Source organism: Trichoderma breve, chromosome 2 (genome assembly GCF_028502605.1).
Source record: "Trichoderma breve strain T069 chromosome 2, whole genome shotgun sequence".
NCBI lineage: Eukaryota > Fungi > Ascomycota > Sordariomycetes > Hypocreales > Hypocreaceae > Trichoderma > Trichoderma breve.
In genome coordinates, this window is record NC_079233.1 from 4,209,645 (window position 1) to 4,234,160 (window position 24,516).

Below are 24,516 nucleotides of genomic sequence, written 5' to 3' on the forward strand. Positions count from 1 at the left end.
ACCTACAGCACCTGAACACCTCCATTGCTCCATATCAACATGTCCGCGGACTGCAGATTGAGTGGCCTCCGGTGAGGGGAAATGCGGACCGGGTGCTAGCTCTGGGCTGAGTGAGAAGCTTAGCAGAAGCGGACAGGACAAACAAATCTGGAGGAATCAGTCAATCCAATTTCTACTAATGATGCTGAATGTTGAACATCTTGGACGTGGACGGGGTGGATGTGCTTGGCCCCACGATGGAGAGTCATTCTGGGCTGATGTCAAACTGCAAAAGAGTCATTCATTCGATCGATGGGCTTGTCTCTCGAGTTTCAGTAGAGAGCTGTCACTTTTTGCCGCCTTGTTTGAAGCAAGATGACGACAATCGGAGGATACACGTACCGTAGACAGCCCTTGTCCTGCAGTCTTGACCATCTGGAACCGCCATTGAGCGCTTCCCTGCCGCAGTGCCCCTGGCCGTCGCATGCACACTAGCAGTAGTCGAACGTATTTTCTTCTTTTTTTACATCATCCGCTGCCATCATATTGCATTTGACCACACGCAGGCGAGCGAATACGGAGTGCAGAATGCCCTGCCTTGGCGCTGGCATGGCATGGAATGGCAGGGCTCATCGAATGGGATGGGATGGGATCCATTGATGGGATGGGATGGGATGGGATGTACTCGTACGGTACACGCGGAGGTACCTGGTCTGGCGCTAAACGGTGGGTGCTCGAGGGTGTACCGCAGAGGGACCTTATCGAGAGGCCTTTGGTAGTCCCTGGTCTGTCTGTATTTTTGTCGATGCTGGCTGGCTCTTCTTATTCTTCCCCTTCTTCTTCTTCCACTTCTTTTTTTTTTCTTTCCGTAATCCCCCTGTAAACAGTTCCCCATCTTACCCATCTTACCCTTTTGTAAATCCTCGTTTTCAACTTTATCCTTTGCTCTCTCACGCCTTCACAATCTACTACTGCTACTACTGCTGCTAATTTCCTGTCTGCTCCAACTCTCCAGCCACTGCCTCCAGCTACTGCTACTGCTAAAATCCCCCCGCTGTCCAGCCTATCAGAACCGCCTGTCACCCCCTGCCAGTAGCCTGTACTTGTCCCTGTAGTTCTTCGGCAAAGCCCACAACCCCCCTTCTTCGCGTCTGTGCGTCTGTTTGCTGGAGACTGTATTTTTTTTTTGTTGCTCGACCTCCCTCTGAGCCCACATCGTCAGCTCCATCGCGCCAAACGGGCTGCGCACATCACAAGCAACGAAGTGCGACGTTGGCCCTCAGACAGTTTCGGCTGCCGTCTTTGAATGGTACGTCATGGCCGCTTTGAATCTGAATTCTCCCTTGTGTCGCTCTGCTGCCAGCTTCTGTTCTGCCCTGTTCCCCCGTGCCCTCTCTGCCTTGCGAACTGCGAGCCTCGAATGCCACATCATCGCGCACTTTGGACACATTTCACGCCTCGCCGGTCCCACGTCGCTCCTCCGCCTCCCGCAAGAGATTCTCGGTTCCCGGATCGTCTATCCGGGCTCCTGAAAATCGCTGCCTCTGCCGGGCCTGCAAGAGACGGAGGCTGTGGCGACCATCATTGCGTTTCTATCTCGACTGGGCCACGGTGCGGTCAGGGAAAATCATCCCCCCCTGCCTCCCGGCCTCTTCTTCTAGGACCCAAGCGGGTGGTCCTAATCCCCATAGTTGCGCTGGCCAAGAAAGGGCTGATCCCATCTGACAAGCGTCCGGGAAAGGGATTGTCACTGTCACTGTCATCTTTCTTCCATTCTCTCATTCTCTCTTGATCCTGTCATCATCTCAACACCCCCTTCCTTTCCTTCCTCACCTACCCTATCCAGCGGTGTCATCTCTCCTCTCTGCGCCTCCAGAAGCATTGGCCGGTGTCATGGCCGAATTCGCACCACTGACCGGTTTTCAGAGCCCATCACCGAATAGCTTCTACACTTACTCCGACTCCGGGGCCAATGACCCCCGTGCGCATAGCAGCAACACCGACAGTACCTACCGAACAGCCTCCACTAGACTTCCTCGAAAGCCGTCTCTCCAAACAGTCCAGGGCCACGCGACCTCACCATCCGGCGGCGGATCCTCGTCTCACCCTTCCAAATCAAGAGCGGCGTCCGTGTCCAGGCTTCAGCAGCAGCATGGGCGACAGCTGAGCCTTCAACATAGCCTTGAGAAACCATTGCCAGAGCCGCCGGCCTCGACAAGTCCCACAACGCCTCCGACGGCGACCCACACTGCCTTCGACAGCATTTCGCAGAGCATCGGTGCCGTAGACCCGCGCTTCGTCGAGTCCCGGTTGGATAATAGAACAAGCCCCATGGACTCGGCGGGCTCGGCTGGCGCCAGCCAGATGTACGGTGCATCGGGCCAGGAGAATTTCTACACGCAGGAGATGACGAGCAACATGGGCGGCGGCGGCTTGACCGCCGCGAGATATGCCAGTGCTGATGAATATAGAGAAGCTCATAGAGATGCGCATAGGGAGCCACATAGGGAGGGATTAACTCCGAGGAGCAACGGCTCTGTATCAGCAGGCATGTCGCCCGCGATTGTGCAGCAGCCTCAGATGCAGACTCCCTCTGCTACCCCAGTCGGCGGCCCTTCTCAGGGAGCTGGGGGATCTTCAGCACATCTGTCGGGTTTGATGTGCAATGTACATCGAACGACGGGCCAGGAGCCCCCACCGCTGGTTGGAGCTACCACGACGATTCTTGGTGACAACCTGTACGTGTTTGGCGGCCGGATTCTCTCGCGAAGCCGTCCTGCGCCCTTGACCTCTGACCTGTACGAGTTGGATCTCATACGCCGCCACTGGACGCGACTCGAGGTGACTGGTGATATTCCACCGCCGCGATACTTTCATTCCATGTGTGCTCTCGGAGGCACCAAGATGGTTTGTTATGGTGGTATGTCCCCGGCGCCAAATCAGCCCATGGGCGCAGATCAGCAGCAGCCTGAAGTTACCGTCATGTCCGACATTCACATATACGACGTCCCTACAAAGAAATGGTCTTACGTCCCGGCACAAGACGCCCCCCAGGGCCGTTATGCCCATTGTGCAACCATTCTCTCGTCCTCTGCCACGTTTTCGTCGAAAGCCGCCCCTCTCTCTGCTCTCCAGCACAACCCATCCAACGGCAACCCCAACGAAGGCCGAATTGGTATCAACATTGACGGCTCAGGAGGCGCCCAGTTGGTTATTGTTGGAGGACAGGATGGTGCAAATCACTATATCGAACAGATTAGTGTCTTCAATCTGAGGAGTCTCAAGTGGACGACAAACCAACCTCTGGGAAAGAGTTGCGGTGCCTACAGGAGTGTCGCTGCATCGGTACCTCCCGCTGTAAGTGCGAGAATCGGAATGAACGCCCAGAACGGCCAGCAACGCACCGATAGCACCGCTGGCCAGGAACCCGGATCATCAATGCTCATCTACTCCAACTACAACTTCTTGGACGTCAAACTCGAGCTCCAGATTAGGTCTCCTGATGGGACCTTGACAGAACGGCCTATGACCGGCAGCTATTCGCCACCCGGTCTTCGCTTCCCGAATGGCGGTATCATTGATACTCACTTTGTGGTCAGCGGGACGTACCTCACATCATCGAAGCAAGAATATGCGCTCTGGGCTCTGGACCTCCGATCTCTCACCTGGAATCGCATCGATGCGGGGGGCAGCGTATTCAGCCAAGGCAGCTGGAACAGGGGCGTCTTGTGGAACCGACGGAATACATTTGTCATACTGGGCAACAGGAAGAGGAGTTTGGTCGACGACTATAATCACCGACGCATCAATTTCTCCAACGTTTGCATGGTAGAGCTGGAGGCCTTTGGCTTCTACGATAACCCGCGCAAGACAGACCCCATGTCTGGCTTCATCTCAGCCAGCAGCCCTTATTCCGGGTTGGCCCTGAGCCTTGCGAAGAAAGCTGGTGCTACCGCCGGCGGCCGCTTCCACTCTCGGGCGAGCGAGGACTTGGGCGAGAAAGTACTCTCGTTCCGGGAACTTGCTGACATGGACATCCTGTGTATCGGCGGCGAGCGGATACCTGTCAACTCTCGAATTGTTGCGCGGAGATGGGGTCCATACTTTGTCCAGCTTCTGCGAGAGGGCACCGCAACACAGGATGGCAGCGACGCTGTGACCTTGCGATCTGGCTTGTCGAGCAATCCTCTGCGCGCGTCAGCATTGACCATCACGCCAGGCCGAAATTTTGACGATGCGGCAACGCTGGTTGGCAGCACGGTAGGCTCCGTAGGGGGTTCTATCTCAGGACCGTCTGGCGGCTCTGGACCGACGATTCATCACGGAATAGGAAACTCGACCGCACAGAATGATGATGCAGTTGCGGCCGTCAACAACGCCCCGACACCTCGCAGCTTGATGCCCAATTCAAGGCCGCGGTGCCTCTATCTTCCACACACATACCTGACCATTCAGGCTCTGCTACACTTTTTGTATACTAGCTCCTTACCCTCGCCGACCTCTTCGCTGTGCACACCGCAGATCCTCTGCTCTCTCTTACAAATCGCGCGGCCATACAGAATTGATGGCCTTCTCGAAGCCGTCGTTGAGCGCCTACATGCTTTGCTCGACTCTAGGAACGCAGCAGCAGTGTTTAATGCGACGGCCATGGCAGCTGGTGGCGGCCGGGGCATCGACGGATCTCTGAATCCCAACTTCTTCGTCGGCAGCCTGGATCCCGTTGGATCTCCGGTGTCGACATCAGACTTTTCCCTCAGCGGCACTACTGCCAACGACTCCTTTTCGTCGGACCTGGCTTCGCGTACAGCCAGCCTGAGTCTCGCTCCTGGTATGCAGCATCCGGCACGTTCATCTAGCGGCGAGATCTCGGCGTCAACGAGCGCGAGCGGATCTGAGTGGGGATCGGAGATGGGTGACAATGATCGCGAAGGTGTTGTCTGGAATGGAGAGCTCAGCAGTGTCATTGGCCTGCAAAAGAGAGGTCTCCGAGGACTGATGGAGGGCCGAAGAATGAGGGAGAGAACCGGAACCGGGACCGGAGGCGCGGCAGGCATGGGGGCCGCTGGCATTGCAGGCTATGGCGGCCAAGCTGGCGGCCAGCGTGTAGGATTGGGCATTGCCGGACCGTGATCGGTGGAAAGAAAAAAACAGCGGGAAGTGATGAGAAAGAGGAGGGAAGAGAAGGCGAAGGCAAGCTTGGGAAACTCTGATGTTTATATCATGAGCGATTTGATTGATCATTTATGTAGATATTCTTTTTTTGATTGGAGGAAATGCGCTTTGTTCTTTTTCTTTTTGTCAAGATTGGAGGATCTCTTCCAGGTATATATAAATGAGGTTACGAAGCATCGGCGGGGTCATGTTAATGCAATGGCTGATGAACCGGCCGCGATTCTGGAGCCAGTGACGGAGATTTCTCTTTTTTTTTTTCATGTACTACTCTCCCCCTCTTCCTTGTTCAACTTTTACATATTGCAGCGCTGCAAGAATCATCTGAGAAGGATACATGATTTGTGAGACTTGGGGGGCTTGTTAGTATATATATTGCTGACTATGTAATAGATACATGTATGAAATCGACTACGCGAGGCAACCTGTGTGCCCTTATTATCGCCGCTCACCGTTAGGACCTGAAGTCGGCTATAGTTTGACTCTACCTCCTTCGAGCTCTTTCCATTCCTTCTCCCTAAAGGGCACGTACGAATTACCCCTGAGCCAATACAGCTCTGCCTCATCTTCGCCCGCTGTCGAGGTTGGCTTCACGCCCGCAGCTCGCAAGGTCTGCTTCTGCTGCTTATTCGTTCCCGTGGTCTGGCTCCCCACGCCCACGTCTCGGACGAGGCGCAGGAACAACGGCCGAGCATACCGCGGCAGCGACGCCTTGACGTGGGCAGCCAGGCTCTGCAGCGTGGTATCGTCGGGCACGGGGGTGTTGAAGGCGATGGCGGCACAGCCGGCGCGGCCGTCGTGGTGCGGCAGCTGGACGCCGTAGACGTTCGCCTCGCGGACGGACGGGTGCAGGCCGACGACCTCGCTGACCTCGGTGGTGGACACGTTCTCCGACTTCCACCGGAAGGTGTCGCCGATGCGGTCGCTGAAGAAGGTCAGGCCGCTGGCGTCGCGGCGCAGGACGTCGCCGGAGCGGAACCAGGCGTCGCCCGGGGCGAAGACGTCGCGCAGGATCTTGGAGTCGGAGGCGCCCTTGTTGTTGAAGTAGCCCTGGAAGCGCATCTGGATGTCCTCGGGCGGCAGGCGGTAGAGCATCTCGCCGGGCTCGCCGGGCTTGACGCGGCGGCACCGGCCGGTCACGGGGTCGCGTGCCGGAGCGTCGGTGGTCCAGTCGACCTCGACGATGGCCGCGCCGCTGCCCAGCAGAAGCGAATAGAGCCAGCCGGAGCGTCCGATGGCGCCGCGACTAAAGTCATTGCTGCTCAGATTCCACGTAGAGCCGGGCGACTCGGTGGCGGCGTAGAACTCGGCAATGGTTTCGATGCCGAAGCGGTCCTTGACGCGGTCCCAGATATCCGGACGGAGGCCGTTGCCGAAGGCGGCGCGGACGAGATGCTTCTTGTCCAGGTTCTCGCCGGTGACGGGGTCCAGCTGCGGAGGAGCAGCTAGCAGGTAACGCATCGTCTCACCGACATACTGGATCGATGTGGCCTTGGAAGCGCGGCAGTCGTCCCAGAAGGTCTTGGTGGAAAACTTACGGCCGAGGGCCTGAGTTGAGCCCGACACGAGGGTTGCACAGAAGGAAAGGAGGGCGGCGGATGAGTGATATAGGGGCATGCACTAAAAGGCTGAGTTAGGTTGATGTTGAAAAGCTGAAGAGAAGACTAAAAGGGCACTTACAGTATACATGATGTCGCCATTACCACGACCTAGCAGTGTTGAGGCCATGCTTCCGCCATAGATACATTTCCCCCATGATACCACCGCTGGCTTGGGCAAGCCTGTGGTGCCTGAAGTGTAGATGAGCATCGCCATGTTGGCCATGCTATCATCTGATCTGGCTGAGTTGGGGGCTCTCTCCGGAGCTGTTGATGAGGCCTCAGCCTCAGCCTCTGACGTGAAGATGACAAAGTTGACGTTGGGTAGAGCCTGTCTCACGCTCTCATCGTCGAATTTGGAAGCAACAGCAGGATCTATGAGACACAGCTTGGTCTTCGCCGCCTCAATACAGTGCGATAAGGGTTTGCCGGACAGGTTATAGTTGATAAACGCCGGTTTGGCACCTATCGACCACAGAGCGAACCAGATGAAGATGAAGGTGTCTGAGTTTTCAAAGTCCATGGCCACGACATCCTGAGGCTTGACATCGAACCGGGTCCTGATCCAATGGCCATACCGCAGAATCTTGTCGTAGGCCTGGGCGTATGTGTACGTCCTGCCCTCAAAGATAAGAAGTAGTTGGTTGGCGAGGCGAGGATCTTGAGCAGAGGTTTCTAGGGTGTAGAAGAGGTTGATTGTATCGTGCTTGAGGCCGTGACGGACACGGAGAGCGGCCTTAGCGATGCTTTTGATGAGCCTTGCGTCGTACCAGATGCTGCTTTTGGCGTTGAGGTAGGCCAGAGAGGCGGCCGCCGCGGGGAGGAGGATGGGAAGAGGGACTGGCATGGCATTTAACGTTTTGCCTTGATACCCTGAGATGTAATGGGAAAACTTACCTGGCATTTTGTTTTAGTGAGGGAGTCTGGATAAAGTGAGAGCCGCTGCTGAGGATAAAGTGAAGCAAGTCCGGGTTCAAGCCGTTGTTGGACCTCTCTGGCTCAAGTTGTAGTCAACTTCCCCTCAGTTTCGTATTCAGTCTCCTTAAGGGCCTATTGTTTCTCTGTGCTTTATTTACTAGGCGAATTAAATGTCATAATGCCCATCCGGATAGGGATTACCGCCGATTCGGGGTTGATGAGCCTCGGCATTCAGGGTAAATTGTTTCCTAGATGAGTAGGTTGGAGTATCGAGGCGCATGTATATCAATGTACCCCGGATTTGGCGACACACGTACACAATAACAAGACGCAGACACCAGAAAAAGACAAACCAAGCAAAATGCCACGCTGCAAAGGAGAACCGGACAGGTAAAGACAAACAGACAATGGAGAAAAAAAAGAAGAAGAAAAATCTCTGGGCCAACAATGGAAAGACTGTTGGTTGAGTTCGTCTTCAGAAAAACCCCTGTGGGATAGTGATTTTTTTGGCCAGGGAGGGCGGGAGGCGGACATGCGGCGGTCGAAACGCGGCGTTATGCATACTGCATGTGTACTGGTAGCATGTGTGCACGAGGGAGGGATCGGTGTTGGTTAGGTCCGCCGCGGCCGGGGCTATGGGGACGGTAGGGGGCGAAGGCGTGGTTAGGCTTGCGAGAAGTCGATGGGTGAATGATTCAGAGTCGTGGTGATGGTGTAAGTGCCGGTATTGGAGGACAGCAAAGGCATCCAGTCCATCCGACAGTGATGAAGTACCGCTCAACTCGACTAGACACCATCTCATGCTTTGCTCTGAGTGCAGTTCAGATAGACAAACTATCTATACAGACCCAGCAATAGGAGTACCTTCGAGTACATGAATCAAACTCCAGGACCTTTGGAATCTCCACACTATCTTCCACGGGATGCCTCCCCCCTTGCCTCGATGAAGACGCGGCCGGCCGGACCAGAGATTCGTACATCACCCCGACCCTCCGCTCACCAACAAAACCCCCAAATCCGTTTATTCCTTAAAGCGATTAATCGCGGGGAAACACATCATCATCTCATCACTTTCCACGGAACCAGATCCGCGCTGCGTCTGGTCTGCCCTTGGCGGCTTCGTTGCAAGCGATGCCTCGGCTCCACGGGCTAGCTGGCTTCCTATTCCCTGCGCTGCCGTGCGGGGTTCGTCCGCAGTGGATCAAGCAAGGGTTCAGCTGCGAAGCAAATTGGCTGCAGAGAGAGCCTAAATCCGGACGAGGGTTGTGCCTTTGTAATCTAGTACGGAGTAGTTGCCGGACTCTGGGGGTCTCGAGGACGTCTGCTACGCCAATCCAGATCCAGAAAGCGAAGGCGATGGTCGTCAATCCCATCCCGTGTGTGCGTGGCTGTTGAGAGCTGTGCAGACTAGGTCTAAATAGTATAGCAATTCGGCGCTATAGATGCCTCGGAGACAGTGCATCTTTGGGCCATTTTGCTGCTTGGTGGTCCTTACCAGATGGAAATGGCATGCTGTGGAGTAGGATTGTCGCGTGGCCGGTTGCTTTGTGTTCAGAAGTTTAGCTTGCTTTGTGTTTCCAATGCCGTTTCCCCCTTTCGCATCTCTCTTTTTTGGTCCAAGGGTTCATCGCGATAGATGGTATATCTGCGATAAATTCCGTAAAAGCTTGGTATCCCATTCAAGCTCTATTCCTCATCTTCGGTACAATTCTGCAAGCAGGTTCAAAAGGCGGTCACTGATGCGTGTCTTCGGCCTCCTAAAGACTCTATACGTGCTGTTGAGCTGGTGATCTAATGGGTCCCCAATAGTAAGATGCTCAAGTGAGAAGGTCCATTATGACACCCAGCTATACACAAACATACATGCGGCTTCATCAAAAGGACTTCTGGCACTGAATAACTGCTGCGCAACCGAAAGACTGATAAAGCAGTTTTTCATCATTTGGTGATTATGACCTCTTGGTAGCACCGTAGTACCTATTGATGAACCTCGGCTGCCGGCCGCACAGTGCTCGGAACTGAGCCGAGTGTATTGAGACACGCTTCGGCAAGGGTAATTGAATTCCGACGTCGTATATTCTGGTTCCTCTGTGCAATGTGATCTGTCAAGTGTTTGGAGTCCCTGTCTGTGGGATATAAGTGTAATCAAGCAGTCATGGTAGGATGCAAGGTAAGCAGGATTATGAGTAATGAAGGATTTCATAGTCCAGATATCAATCGTGCTTCGGGCCGCCGATAACCAGAGGAGCGTGCTCATGGCTCATGTTAACCATATTCCAACTTTCGCACTCTTGTCCCATTTTTCGCCGCCCATTAGGCCATGGATATATGCGTGGCACACATACAGGAATCGTCCCTGGTCAACCGGTCGTAGAATGACTGGCATGTGTAAACCAGAGATGAGCGCAACAATATCTCCCACTTGTACTATATCTGGAATAAGCCTAATCTCTCTATTCTCTGTTGTGATGAAGCGCTTCCTTTGGCAGGTGATCATGATCTTTAGTTGAAATCTCGATCCTTCGCCTTTGGTAAGCGTAAAAAATGACTGGAGCGCAGTAGACGATCGTGGAGGTGTGTGCTTTTGCTGCATTGTCGTAGATGCATAGGCCTGGATAGCTTCCAACCAAGGCCAGAATGACGACTTGAGATTCACAATCTCTTGTTCAGCCTCTTTGGAGCTGTGATACTCCAGCAGCGTCTCACACAAGGCGTACCGGCTATTTTCAGCATCCTTCCCATTCGAATGCGATCTTGCAGAAGACGCGAGATCAACCCAACTGGTAAAGACTTCAAAAGCTGCATGAATGTCTTCGGCAGTGTCATCGAGGTTCCACCCATTATTCGCTTCCATTCTAAGGCCATCCCAAACAAGCCTCTCGTTTATCGCTGAATGTTGGCGGCTTTTCACAGACAGCGGTTGTCCGACCTGCCGTACGCGGTCGACAATGGATCCCTGTATTTGGATACGAAGCGTGTTCTCTGAGAATTGCAAGCTCGGACTCGACATTCCACTAGCGGTAAACGGTTTCTTTGTAACGGTCACACGTTGATCGGCTGCTATCCAAGCAGCATCTCCCCAGTCTACCGTCCACGAGGGTAGCCCTGCTCTCCGATTCTCTGAGGGGACATGGTAGAGGAATTCCATGCAAGAGTCGTTTGTGAAACATGCCACAGTGGCGGCTGCGTAGATTCGGCCCAGCGTTTCCGAATAATCTGGAGCCGGAACAATAATATCCAGCTCTTCGAATATTCCAAAAAGGGCAAAGATTCGATCTTTTGGATCTGTGCATTTCTTCTCTGTACCGTATAGCAGAATCTCCAACAGACTTCGTTTATTGCTGCTCTGGCTCACGGTTCCGTTACTCTCTCTCTTCTCCGCCAAGAGCCCACTCAAATATGCCTGCAGTCGCATAGCAGAATGCCAGTCTCCCCATTTGTAGTCTGATGCTCTCAGCATATCCAGGGCAATAGCCAAATAGAGCCAAGGGAGAGAAACGCTTCCACAGAGGACTCGTACCAGCTGTTGTGATGGCAAAGCCACTTCCTGGATTGTCCACATGCGAGAAAACCATGATCGCTTAAATAGAGGGCCAATTGGGTCATCTGAATCCTTCTTCACCTGTAAGCCGAGCAAGATTGGAAGACATCTCTCCATGCGTTCCTTGTCCACGCTCATAAGGGCAATATCTTCCAAACAGCCAATGGCCCTTTTGCTCGGTTCGTCTTCTTCTCCAAGCCACACGATTACCTCCGCAGCCTGCTTATAAATGTCTCGCATGAGTGCGACCTGAGCGCTGCGTTCGGCTATGGATGTCTGATCGATACAGATCCCATCGATCCATAAAGTCAGGTCGTCCATGCTCCTCAGTCGCCGGAGGGCAGCCATACAATTTTGCGTGATGAGCAGCGTGGCACCATCGCATTCAATGGGATGTGACGGAGTTTGTGCGTCCCAGGAGTAGGAGAGTGCCTTGTAAACCGGGTTTGAGTCCAGGGCAACTTCTGCTAGAGTGCATCTCAAGTCATCTGTTAGATGAGCCGCAGCTTCGAGATGGATCAACCTTATTGATCTGGTCAACGTGAGGGGGATATGCGTGTACGAGACCATATCTTGTGGAATCGTCTTCTGCGTGGCCAAGCACCATGGTTATGAAATGGTCAACACAATCTGATATTAGCGGACGATGACGATGTCTTCGATGACAGCTCATGTGACTTGTTTCACGTATCCGAGTTCGCACACGTGATGAGAGAACCAATGCGCCATCCCATGCCTTGGTATGCACACAACACAAGATGATAGTACAATATTAGCTGGTGTCTTTCCAGCGGATTGGAGAATCAAGGATTTATTGATATGTATATTCCAATGGAAATAGCCAACGAGAGATTGCCCTCTTGTTTCTTATGGCGGCCATCACTGTATCTTGTGCGAGTATTGGTCATGCAAAAGCAAGTACTAATGAATCCAGAGAGCTCTTGTTTGAGTATGGATGGAATCACATCCACGCTGTTTCTGTTTCTGTTTCTGGAGTAAAAGAAAAGTCTCTCTCGTCTCTATGCGACGGTGTTTCACAAACTCTTACCTGTTCTGTGGACTATAGCCTTATCTATGGTTATAACTTTGTAATTGAATGCCGATAAAGCCGGTCAAGGGGGCCATCTCGAGGTCTTCGCCACAGTCCGGAGTCGACATGGTTCGAGATACACTTTATATGACATCGAATCCATCAATGAGAGCAATCCTCGGAAGGCTAGAACATTGTTAGACCGGGACCTAAAATATAGCTTCTCTCATCGCCATGCTGCTAGGCGTAGAAAGCAGGGGCATCTGTGTTGTTTCTGCGGATTTCAAGGTGTCCAGCTGATAGCCCAATGCACTCTCATTTCAGCTCCGCCACAACCGATCTCCCGCGCGCGAGAGCTTTTCCAGAATCGCATCAAGTGTCCAATGTCTTAATAAACCAGGTACGAATTAGGCGGCAGCAAATTAACATGCCTGGCGATCGTCGCCAATATCGGGCTAGCTGTCTCAATAGTTCGGCCTGCGCCAGCTATTATCGCCACAATATTTGCGCGCTATTGCACCAGCTGAAAACTAGACAGGCAAGACAGGAAACCGTGAGGCATCCAGCACCAGCAAGCATTGTTATAGGAGTAACACATATTTAAAAGCCACAGACTTGGCACTGAAAACGTTTGATGGGAGAGTGAAACCCAAGGCGTTGAAGCAGAAAAACCATTGGTCAAACCACAATGGCGGCTCAAAACAAGTTCACAACCTGTACCTTTATCCTCAAGAAGTGTGACTTTTCTAGTGCTTCGCTCGCACCAAGTGAGTCGTTCCCCAGTACTTGGGTGTAACTCATATCAAAGCCACATTGCTAACCCATCCATCAGCATGTGTTAAGAACTTTTGTCAAGGAGAGCCATACGGCTTTGGCTCTTGCACAGCGGACTTCACTGGCGTACCAGCAGAATGCTGCTCGCAAAGCACGGTTGGCGATGTAGCACAATGCATGGCCGACTTTCAGCAGCAACAGGGATATGGCATCTTTGGCGATGCTTGTCTCTCCGTTGAGAGATATGTGACCGAATGCGAAAATGCCAACTCCGGGTTTGACAACGCTTCCTTCAAGCAGCAGGCTGGGTGTCTTTGCTATGACAGCAACGGCAACTATGCTCCAGACACATGGGATAACGCGGTGGCCACTTGCGTAAGCACAGGAGAGAGCGCTCACCCGACCATCTGGAGCGCTCTGCAAAAGAACTCCCAAGTGATTGGTCTGTGTACCAAGTTTGCCGGTGCTGCTGCTCCAACCGGCCCCGCGACAACCGGTCCCATCCCGACAGACACCACGGCGAGTTCCACTGCCACCGGTGAGGCACCTCCAGGAACGACAGCGGCCGACACGGCAAGCCAAACTGAGACAGGCTCAACTCCTGCTGGAACCACAGGCTCGAGCAACCAGACTCCAGCACCATCCAGTGCAACTAGTAGCAGCGCGGCTGCGACAACCACAACGACCAGATCTGCGGCGGCCAGAGTTGGAGAGGTGAGTTGAAGACATTAACTCTTTTTGCTTGTTCGAATGCATGCTGACTTCTTCGGGATATGTAAAGATGAGCTATTCTCAAATCAAGTGGGCAGCCGTAGGCCTTGGACTGATGTTGCCCGCATTTATGGTGACATTGTAATGGGCAAATCATCGGGGATAAACCTGGCCAGACAGATGGGCATAATTGATTCATGATGAAATGCGGCGTTTATGGATACCTTTGTGTTGATTTATTTGATTTTGAGGTTGGCATCATGAAGGCTGGATGAATTGTGGCTTTGATCGTTCAAGTACAGAGTAGTAGCGGGCGTTAGTACAGATAGCGCCTAATTGGAGATTCGTGGTTATTGTGTGACCTGATAGATCATGGCAATTGTTTGAACAGATTTATCCATTTGAGCGAGAATAAGGACGAAAACAAAGCCCAAAATATTAGGCCATGTGATGTGAAGAAGAAGAAGAAGAGTTAATGTGAAGTTGTCATCGTCACATCAGATGCGTAGAAATGCTGCGGCAGCCAGTGACATTCACGTGACTGCGCTTGTACCTGAATTAATGCCACTTAGCCTCCAACTTCCATCGCGTCTCAAGCAGCCAGTCAGTTCAGAAGCCAATTCGAGATCCAGCTGCTTGCATATCTTCCAGGACGGCAATCATGGCGCCTGGGGAATCAGGGCAGCCGCAGGCATCCGGCGATTCTGCGCCTGCTGCTCCATCGCCTACCTTGCCCCCTCCTGAGAAGCCGTCGGCAGTCAGACAACGGTCATATGTCGTGCTGTCCTTCTGGCTGGTTGTCCTACTGCTTGGATTGCCTATCTGGTGGAAGACAACGGCGATTTACCGAGCCGAATTACCTCTGGATAGGATGCTGAAGTGGGCTGATGGCAAGGTAAGAGATCAAATTCCAAGTCCTCAAAGCGGCGCTTTGTCCCCTCCAACTGACGCAATATGCTGCACAGGCTTGTCGACCCGTCTTCCCCCTCCAGATCTCGATACAGGCCGATTCTCTCCAGGAGCAAGAAGCCCAGAATCTTATCCGACTGACCCAGCATGCATTGGACGATCTAAACGACTTCTCCGGCCACCACCTGCGCTTGCAGCTTGCGCCACGGAATGCGCCCCTTCCGAGAGACGACTTCCAAACCGCTTTGACGATTCGCCTCAAACCGGGCACCAGCAGCTCGGCCTCACTCAACCAAGAATCTGCTGTTCTCGACATAACTTACCCACCCAACCATGTTCCATCTCTCACTTCGCCATCCTCCCCGCTTGCATCTTACATTACGAACGAGCTCCGAGCCACCTTTGCCGAGGAACAGTCCATTATATCGTACCTCCTTTCTACATCGTCCATGTCCACCGGCGTACGTCCCCAAGGCCTGAGTGCTGAGGCTGCCGAGGCCCTTTCTAAGCGGACGACTCGATCTCTGCGATACGCTCCGACGTACCATCTCACCTTTTCTCTATTCACCGATAATGCGCTGCCCAACACCTGGGATATTGAGACTGCATTGGACGAGTACATCAGGCCAATGCTGGAGGTTCTGCGCCCTATCCACAATTTCACCATCGACACACAAGTTCAGCTGTATGCCATACCCGGTGTACAATCTCAAGTGCTCAGCAAAGACCACCTATCCTCATTCATCAATGCCGCTGAATGGCCGCTGTCTCCATCTATTGGCAAAGCGCCGACGGTCAACTTTGTCATATACATTGGAAATCAGACAGTTGGTCTGGATGCTGAGGCGGAAACATCTCGCTCGTGGATGATTCCCCAATGGGGCACTGTATACTTGCTTTCTCTACCCGATACGGAGAGCCATGTGTCGACCGCAGCGCTGAAACAGCCCATGCTTACATTTGGTGGTCATTTGCTGACACTAATGGGCACCCCTCAGTCTGGATCTCTACCTTTGAGGCTGTCCACTCTTGGCCGTATTCGATCTACCGATCTTTTGCTTCGTGCATCATCTACCCTAGGGTCTCTCGCGAGATTGTCACTCGCATTGCCTTCCATCTCAATTCCTCGCAGCGTTGCGGATGGTGTTTCAAAGACGATGCATCACTTGGAGCTGGCGTGCGCCGATCTTGGAGGGCCCGAGGGACTGATGCATGCGAGAATTGCTGAGGAAGAGGCAGAGAGGGCCTTCTTTGAGAAGAGTATGGTGGGACAGTTGTATTTCCCAGATGAGCACAAGATTGCCGTCTATCTCCCACTGCTTGGGCCGGTGTTTGTGCCGCTTATCATGGGGTTAATTAACGAGGTGAAGAAGCTTATAAAGGAGGCCAAGCAGAAAGCACTGGATGCTAGAACTAAGAAACAGCAGTAATAAATTTTAGATCTTTTTTTGGTTATATGAAATAGAAGATACCCACGAATCCGGTCCCTTTCCCACTGTCTTTTGATGTCCTCTTTTCTGATATTTTAGTCATATTATGACAGCTTTCTGTGCTGATTGAATGGTTACCTGCAAATCAAAATGACGTCGCAGCCAAGCTAGAGCGAAGCTTCCCGACGAATAATTGGAGCTCCGGCAGTCCCTTCAGCAACCGAAACTTCATCTCCACCACTAAGACAAATACACACCTTATTGTTATCCTTGGCGATAGCCGCCCTTTGCCGCCCTGCTCAAAATGCGAAAAAGAAGAAGATGCTGCCCGAGCCTTCCTTTACGCTAACAATCCCCAGCATCCACGACGGCACGGCGCTGGATTGTCGAGTCTATCACCCAGCCTCATTGTTTGCAGGCGCGCGCAGCTCACAGCACGGAGCGGCGCCTTGGAAACGACATGCGGCTGTTTTTGCACATCCGTATGCTCCGCTGGGCGGGAGCTTTGACGATGGACTGGTAGACATTGTGGCATCGCAGCTGCTTCGCAAGGGGTATCTGCTGGGGACGTTCAATTTCAGGTGCGTGTCGTGGAGCTGAACTGAACGAGGCGCTCGCATTTGGGCTAATGAGAGGGAAACTGAGATGTAGAGGTGCTGGGCAATCTGGTGGACGGACATCGTGGACGGCTAAGCCGGAACGCGACGACTACATCAGCTTCGTTGGCTTCATGGCGCATTACGTTCATCGCCTCGTGTCGTCTGGCGTAACTGAGCAACAGGCAACGTCAGTTAGCCAGCGTCCTGTCTTGCTTATGGCGGGCTACTCGTATGGAGCCATGATAACGACACAATTGCCGCCTCTTAATGAGCTTCTGGAACGCTTTGCCTCTCCGGACAGTGGATCCAACGCTGCTCAGATTCGACTGCGGGCTGAGAGTTGGGCTGAGAAGCAGAGCCAAGCTCTACAGGAAGCTCGCGGTGCCACCACAGGCGGACAACAAAAACCCCACGGAACCACGAGCAAGTCAGCTAGTTCACAGGTGCCGGCAAATGGCAAACTTTCGCCGGTAAACGGCTTCACCATACCCCAGCCAGCCTATCTGCTCGTGTCTCCACTGCAGGGCCTCGTTACGCATCTTGCCACCATGTCCTTGGTGCCGTCGGTATTCGCGAGGCGAAGTCCCCCTCCGGACGATGAAGCTGAGACTAAGCTGGTGCGAAATCCCACTCTGGCCGTCTTCGGAGATGGTGACATCTTTGTCCCTGTGGGCAAGCTGCGTTCCTGGGTGGCTCGGCTGAGTTCGCAGCACGCATCACAGTTTCGTGGACACGAAATTGCGTCGGCTGGGCATTTTTGGGCTGAAGAGGGAGTGTTGTATTCCATGCTAGATTTGGTTTGTGATTTTGCGGGTAAGCTGTACGACAGCAATTAGAGTGATGGGTATACAAATGGGATCAATATTTATATGTTCGATAGACCTGAAGGTAACAAATGCCTTTATGATAGCAGGCTTAAATTGCTTTTATTAGCGTATTATAATACTGGCTGTCACCTTTTCTAGCCTGTTGTACACATCTACCATCTCCAAGATGCATGTGCTATGCTCTTCCTGTATCCTTCAACCAGGTGGTAAACAATCAAAAAAATCAAAACCCCATAAACGCCTCTGTAGATTGCCACGATACTGGCCTATTTTGTGTCCACCGATGTGGCGACCTGAACATTTTGCTCGTCATAGGAGAGTTCACGTACAACTTGGCCGATCAACTCATCATCCATCTGCATAAAGGAAACCCGGCCCTTTACAAACCAAAAGCCAACGGCTGCAACAAGCATAACGCCGAAAACGGCAATGGCGTAGTTCATGTCGCTAGGAGCTGGGTTGGGACTGCCAGGGAACAGGAAGAAGACGGTTGTGATGACGCAGTATACGATGGAGATGATGTTGAGAGGCACACCGAAGCGACCAAGGCGGAATTCTCCTGGAGGTAGCTTATCACGGCCGACAAGGAGGAGGACGATGATGGGCATGCCGTAAGAGACTGTCAAGGCGATGGTGCTGACACTGAGAATGGCTTCGAGCACTGTGTTTGCAAAAAGATACAAGACGCCTATCAGGCTGATGAGGAATGCTTGAAGCCATAAAGCACGTCCAGGAACTTGCCATACCGGGTCGACGTGGGAGAAGTAGGCGGCGTATGGGATTCCGCCATCACGGGCAAAACTCCATGTAAGACGGGAAGAAGAGGTCAAGACACTGACCCCCTGGCCCATTCCATTGAAGATGAAGAGGGCAACCAAGACGGCGGCACCGTTGAGTCCAACTGTCTCCTGGAGCAACTCGACAAATGGAAGACCAGTGGGAGGGTCCAGAACATTGTCGAGGTTCTGGATGGTGAAGAGGCAGATAACCATGAAGATGAAGCCGGAGATGGCACCGCAGATGACGGACAGATACATGGTCTTGGGGCCATTGCGTCGAGGAGCAGGAATCTCTTCAACCATGTGGATGACAGAGTCAAAGGCAGTCAGACCATACGCGCCCTGGACAAGACCCATGAACCAAGTGACACCATCGGGCCAGCCAGTCTGGTTGATCCAAGTGCCAAAGACAAACTTGGCTGACTGGTACTGGAGGTCGTGCTTGACGCCGACGGAGATGAGCAGCGCCAGGCCAAGGATGAAGAACAAGCCGACGTACCAGACGCCGACGAAGTTGTTGAACCATGGAAGGAACTTGTCGTTGCGGCAGCCGACGTGGTTGATGGCAGTGAAGAAGACGGTGATGCCGACGTAGACAAGGAACTGCACCCAGCCCTTGCTCGCGCCGTCCCAATCCGGATCAAACATGACCTTCATGCCCAGCACGAACTCAGTCATGAAGGCGTTCTGCGAGGCCGTGAGAGTCCACCAGCCAAACGTGTTGATCCAGGCACACATGTAAGCCGTGAAACGCCCAAGCGGCGTCTGGCTCAGCTGTGAGATCCAGAATGCCTGGCCTAGAGCGGTGGGCATGCTGCTGCAGAGTTCGCCCATGGACACGGCAACGCAGATGTTGCACAGTGTGACGACGAGGAGGCCCCAGAGCACGGCAATAGGCCCGCCGTTTGTGAGGCCGCTAGACATGCCCTGGGCCTCGGTCGAGTAGGTGCCCAGGACGCAGAAGGCGAGGGCCAGCATGCTCCAGATGTCGAACTTGCGGGTGAGGGCCTGGGAATGGCCGAGGGCGGCGAGATCGACGGCATCGCGGGTGGCTTGGTCGGCGGTGTCGAGGTCGCTGTCGATGAGCTTGGTGATGTTGGGGTCTTTCTTACTGCTGCTCGCCATTGTGGATTGTTGTTGTTATGGGTTGGATTATTTCGTCTCTGTTCCGTTCCTTGTTTCACTTGTTGAGATATTTTGCAGTGATGCAAGAGGAGAGCAGCAGATGTGAATGGTCAGACAGCATTCCCTGAAAGCCTTTGTCTTGTGAGATGGAGTTTCGTCCAATGTCTCAGATTATGTAGATGAAAAGTGATGAGTGGGCGAATTGCAAAGCGGCAAGTCTTCAGTAATTCAAAGGGTCAAGGAGGTTTTATATAACGAGAAGGAGGAAGGACACAAATTGACATCCCGGCGTGTAGGGCGCGTGATGGCGTTTATGTGACATTCAAGCCGTCTCTCCTCGGTCTTCTCCTCACCTTGGCTTTTAGATCCCGACATGTGTGTGTGTACGCGACAACCCGGACATGTGTGCACGTATGCCGTCGTTACGCACACACACTCTGCTTCCTCTTTCTAACCCCCTGTACATACCGAGTGCTTATCTCTACAACTTGGAGTCTCCGATCTCAGGCCAAGCGTCAATCTGTGTGCCACACCTCATCCACGCCTCTAGGCGACATGCGGACTAGACGATGATAGCGATGGAGGCAAAAAAGACTCAGTTGCCACGACGTAACCTGACCAAGGCCGATAACGACGGGGACCTGATAGGGCGGCCCTGATAACAGCCGCTTTCCAGCCAACTAACGAGCTTCCAAGATATGCTAAGGGGCGGTGCTAAACCAGGGTTACCCCGGACTTCCCCAGATTTCTTCAAGCCCAGCAACCCAGCTCCGAGGCTGGCTTCCCAGAGACAATGGATCGGCGCGAGCGAGAGGACTTGGAAACCCCCTCCTTTTGTTCATGGCTTGCTTTAGTGTTGTCGCTTTTGCTGCTTTATGCCCGTTAGCAGTTTAGTGTCATGTCGTTGACTCCGGCGTTTCTCGTTTTGTGAGAGCTTGGTTCCCGGCATTTTCGCATTCTCTAAGGACAAAAGCTGAGAAAGCGGCCTCTCCCGGCCGAGTTCGATGGAGCGCGTGCTAACGAGGCACAATCCCGCCCTTGACGCCGGCACCCTTGTCAGACCCGGCGAGTTCTCCGCTAGGAAACATATCCAGATGACTTTATCTGCGTATCTCGCATTGTTAGGTCTGATATGTGCCTTGATACCCGTCGATTTCTAATGGGATGCGAAAGTTTGCTGATTTGCATCACGTACGTGAATGTTTGCTGTTTATCTATCTGGTGTCCATGTTCAGATTGGGAAACTCGGCGAGAAGAGAGGGGTGGTTGGCTTCGTGCTTATTGAATGCTCGTACTGTACGCCAACGCACGAGTGCTGAAGCAAAGCCTAAACAATACAATGAATGTATCGGCCTGCTCCCGCGACTAATAGGTTGGCTCCGAAATGCGCATCGTAATGAATTGATGCTTCCGCAACAAATAGAGCAACTATCCAAAGCGTTGAACCTACGGCTTCGCTTAACCTCCGTATTCCCTTTTCGAGCCCTGTTACAGGTCCACAGATCGTGGGTTCTCCTGTCATCTAATACGCGGGGAAAGGAGAATACCGGGCTCGTGAATTCAATGGTCACTCAGCTGGATTCGCCGTTATCGTTTGTCCAGCGTCATCGTGGCGATGATCCGTTGTAGCGCCCAAAGTGGCGAAGATCCGGTGAGCGGAGCTGATGGAGTTTGAGGGGGAGATGCTTCCCGTCTTACCGGTCTTGGCAACGTCTTGACAGGGCATCAAAGCTGGTGCGCGTAAAGCTGTAAAAACGCCCCTTTTCCATTGTCAAATAAAAACAACATTACCTTCTTGTTAATTAACTTTCGGGTTGTTAACAAAGTTGTTAGCATATGCACATGTTGTCATTGGATGTCTGCCGATGCCAAAATGTTGACCGATAAGACATAGTGGCGATTATAGCGTTGCCTAGCAATAAAACCAAACAACGTCGTTACTAAATTTGGACAAGTAGGGGTGTTGAATCGATTATATGTACATAATCCACGGCCATGCGGGCGCGAACAGCGGGAGCTGAAGATAGAAGCTCTGTTGGCAAGCGACTTTGGGTCCTAGGTTGGGCGTGAATTGCAGGGCAACCGGAATTCGACGGAAATTGGGCACACGCAGTCAGTTATCCATAAGCTCTAATGATGAACAACCAGGGATTGACTTTGTTGAGAACAACTGAAGATACGTAATGAAAATATAATCGTTGCATTGAGACTGTAAAGCTCGGACTAGTGGGTGAGTAGATAGGAAAGTGATTGGCCTCAATTTTACAGAAATACGATGCAATGATACAATTTCTCCTCGAAGTAAAGTGCCACAGATCCAGCAACTTACTACGTGTACATGCATCATAAAAGGCGAACTGCAGTTGTGTGTGTGAATAAGATGAGTAGCAATGAGAATTTAGGCTGTAAGACACATGTATCTATGATACCAAATCTTATCATGGTATTCAACAGCATTTCCATTGTCCAATTTGTAAGTGATATAGATGTGCACATGGACTGTCGGTATCAATGATATTCAGCTCTGTTCCCAAGTGGAAGCCTCGCATACGTATTATTATATTAGGCTTTCATAGATCAAGTATAGTTATCACTTACAATGTATTTGGATTCGGGTGTGGAGTAGCAGTTGATGCCAGCCCAGCCATCCCCATTTTGCTTATCGTTCATTTCAGAGCACAATGCTTTGTGAAACGGAATTTGCCCCCTTATACTGAATAGGCTAATCAAATTCTTGATAGCTAGCTCCTGTGAGTGTGCAAGGCACGTTTAATCCCTCGGGCGAAAGGAGCCTTGCAGGAGCCCGCTTGGAGTCCCATATTCTCTCAGCATAGCTAGAATAGCAAGTATCGAAGACCTGGTAATTGCCTATAGGTCTCACTCTCGCTGATATCAGCTTTATTGGCTGAAGATGACAGGATTAATGTTTCCCTGCTTAGTCGTGCCCAAAGTCTCAAGCTACAGAGCATTCATAATCACTCTCAAGATTACAGCAGTAACTTGGCGCACACATGCCTTTGACTTAGCCAACTTGCCATTACTGGCAATAGTTGGTAATGTAAATATATGATCTCCATTGTAATAGTGACTCACGGGCTATATTGACATTGCCTGACAGTTTGTTCTGACAAGAACTCTGACGATGTTACTCCAGGTAGAAGAGCCGTGCTGTTTGAAGTTGTATTTTCGTGTCCGTTCCTGAAACGCACATATCGGATATTTGTGAGAAATTAGGTGCAAAGAAACCTGCTAGACATTTATTGCAACACTTTTGGCAGAGCTTACATACATAACTCTGTTCAGTCTGTTAATCTAGCCAAAGGGAAGCTATGCCACTGATTCCTTCGATCACCCGGACTTCCTGGCCATATATCCATCCAGACAGCTCTTAGGTCATCGCGCTCAAAGAAGTCATCCTTTAGCACGTCAAGGTCATCGCCAAAAGATTTGATTTTCTGAATGACTAGACCTCCGTCACGAGAATTCCTTCTCACAAACCAGCTCTGTCCAACCCATTCCAGAGGGATTTTTGGTTCATTGTCGACCGAGAACCTCCCAAAGTTGCCAGCGCCATAGATCTTTAGTTTTAGATCGACAAGAGAATTGCCGCCAGTGTACGCTCTCGTAGTAGCGATTGTCTCAAAGATGGATTTGGCAAGGGCTGAATCCATTGCGTTATTGATGAGCGCTGCGCGGAAAGCATCAACGGGTAGCTCCCAGCCACCCATTTCAATAAAAGATTCTCCATGCCTTACTTCGGGAGGATCGACGACAGAGCAGTCAAGAATCAGAGAGATATGTTTCAATCGTGGAAGCTGGCCAAGAATTTGATAGATGCCAACTTCGTCTCTATCACCACGGGTTCGAGGAATACGCAGCTCCAGCTTCTCTAGGTTCAAACATATGCCTGAAAGTAGCCTTATCCTACCACAGGAGAGCACGAGAGCTTCGATATCATCATAGTACTCCGAGGCTGGGGCAAAACGAAGCTCTCGAAGAGAATTGCCATGTTGATCAATCACTGCTCGCCAGGCGCTGTCTCCTACTTCACCTTCCAATTCGAGGCTCTGCAGTGGCTTCATAGCTCGCAATAGCCGACATACGGACTCATCGGCAGCTATTGCTTGCTCCCGATTTTGTGCTTTAGGCATTAAAGCGAGAGAAGAAAGAGAAAATAGTCCACCACCCTCTGCAATAATAGCCAGGGCCTGTACTGCATCGATAATAGTAAATCCCAGATGCAGTTTAGTTAGCTTGTTAAAGTCAGTATAGTCAGACCATTGATGAATGCGTAGCTCTGAAACTCCATTAAGGTACAAGGTGTGCAAACTCCCCTTGCCCTGCATTTTATCGCGTACTTGGTCGTCGTTGATGAAGAAACCCTTCCATTTCGGCTTACCAGACTGCCTGTGTAGCTGGATGGCATGGGCTAACTCAATGGTACCACCTACCGGTTGGCCAGCTATGCCAACATATGAGAGCCTTGGCGCTAAACCTCTAATCATCTGGATTACGGCTTCTTCATTGTATCCAATGTTACCATCTCCATCGTAAGAGCAATATTTCATGTAAAGCCCATAGAGATTCAGCGATGTAGCAAGGGCATACTCCTCTGGCGAGATGTCGTGAGATTCGTTCCTTGGCTGATAGAGACTTCGAAGGCTGAAGGTATAAACATGTAGTCTGGCATCTGGGCAATTGTTGCGCAGCGCTGAGAGTAAGCACGACGGGACCTGAGTCATGCAATCATATACAAGATCAGATAAACAGCTCAGTCGGCTGATGAATTTCGCTATTCCGACCCAGGTTTCTTGATACTTGATCTTCATCCGTAGTATCTCCTCTGGCGCTTGTGGTGGTTCCTTTGACTCATAAAGAGGGGATCTCAATCTTGAGGGACAGAGAGGACTAGGCTTCGCAAAAAAGCTTTCCTCTTCAATCTCTTCACGTCCAATTTCGTTTTGTTCCGAGTCCTTTTCATAGGCCTGAGAACCACTAATCCTGAGATTACGAACAAAGCTAAGGCGGATGTTTATGTCGGGTATCTCATCCATGAAAATGAAACTTTCGTCTGGATTCAGTTGATCGATCTTGAGATGGATACGCCGGAGACGGAACCTCATGGCC

General features: G+C 51.9%; 8 protein-coding genes across 8 annotated transcripts; 4 read left to right on the forward strand and 4 right to left on the reverse strand.

Moving 5' to 3' along the window:
• Positions 1 to 1,872: 1,872 nt before the first annotated feature.
• T069G_03494 (kelch motif domain-containing protein) lies at positions 1,873 to 5,109 on the forward strand (the record flags this gene model as incomplete). The annotated part of the gene is made up of 2 exons (XM_056170704.1): positions 1,873 to 4,239; positions 4,327 to 5,109. 2 exons carry the CDS (start codon positions 1,873 to 1,875, stop codon positions 5,107 to 5,109), a joined length of 3,150 nt encoding a protein of 1,049 aa, XP_056031596.1.
• Positions 5,110 to 5,619: 510 nt separating this feature from the next.
• On the reverse strand, positions 5,620 to 7,650 carry T069G_03495 (AMP-binding enzyme domain-containing protein; the record flags this gene model as incomplete). The annotated part of the gene is made up of 3 exons (XM_056170705.1): positions 5,620 to 6,768; positions 6,829 to 7,586; positions 7,644 to 7,650. The coding sequence occupies 3 exons, from the start codon at positions 7,648 to 7,650 to the stop codon at positions 5,620 to 5,622; spliced, it is 1,914 nt and encodes a 637-aa protein (XP_056031597.1).
• A 2,274-nt stretch (positions 7,651 to 9,924) lies between these two features.
• Positions 9,925 to 11,775, reverse strand: T069G_03496 (heterokaryon incompatibility protein (HET) domain-containing protein; the record flags this gene model as incomplete). Its single annotated transcript, XM_056170706.1, has 3 exons — positions 9,925 to 10,964; positions 11,058 to 11,244; positions 11,287 to 11,775. The coding sequence occupies 3 exons, from the start codon at positions 11,773 to 11,775 to the stop codon at positions 9,925 to 9,927; spliced, it is 1,716 nt and encodes a 571-aa protein (XP_056031598.1).
• A 1,148-nt stretch (positions 11,776 to 12,923) lies between these two features.
• T069G_03497 (uncharacterized protein) lies at positions 12,924 to 13,865 on the forward strand (the record flags this gene model as incomplete). The annotated part of the gene is made up of 3 exons (XM_056170707.1): positions 12,924 to 13,002; positions 13,068 to 13,723; positions 13,791 to 13,865. The coding sequence occupies 3 exons, from the start codon at positions 12,924 to 12,926 to the stop codon at positions 13,863 to 13,865; spliced, it is 810 nt and encodes a 269-aa protein (XP_056031599.1).
• Positions 13,866 to 14,381: 516 nt separating this feature from the next.
• On the forward strand, positions 14,382 to 16,059 carry T069G_03498 (phosphatidylinositol-glycan biosynthesis class S protein domain-containing protein; the record flags this gene model as incomplete). The annotated part of the gene is made up of 3 exons (XM_056170708.1): positions 14,382 to 14,615; positions 14,686 to 15,717; positions 15,784 to 16,059. 3 exons carry the CDS (start codon positions 14,382 to 14,384, stop codon positions 16,057 to 16,059), a joined length of 1,542 nt encoding a protein of 513 aa, XP_056031600.1.
• Positions 16,060 to 16,380: 321 nt separating this feature from the next.
• Positions 16,381 to 17,494, forward strand: T069G_03499 (uncharacterized protein; the record flags this gene model as incomplete). The annotated part of the gene is made up of 2 exons (XM_056170709.1): positions 16,381 to 16,640; positions 16,711 to 17,494. 2 exons carry the CDS (start codon positions 16,381 to 16,383, stop codon positions 17,492 to 17,494), a joined length of 1,044 nt encoding a protein of 347 aa, XP_056031601.1.
• Positions 17,495 to 17,751: 257 nt separating this feature from the next.
• Positions 17,752 to 19,389, reverse strand: T069G_03500 (amino acid permease domain-containing protein; the record flags this gene model as incomplete). Its single annotated transcript, XM_056170710.1, has 1 exon — positions 17,752 to 19,389. The coding sequence occupies one exon, from the start codon at positions 19,387 to 19,389 to the stop codon at positions 17,752 to 17,754; it is 1,638 nt and encodes a 545-aa protein (XP_056031602.1).
• Positions 19,390 to 22,688: 3,299 nt separating this feature from the next.
• On the reverse strand, positions 22,689 to 24,512 carry T069G_03501 (uncharacterized protein; the record flags this gene model as incomplete). The annotated part of the gene is made up of 1 exon (XM_056170711.1): positions 22,689 to 24,512. One exon carries the CDS (start codon positions 24,510 to 24,512, stop codon positions 22,689 to 22,691), a length of 1,824 nt encoding a protein of 607 aa, XP_056031603.1.
• Positions 24,513 to 24,516: the final 4 nt, after the last annotated feature.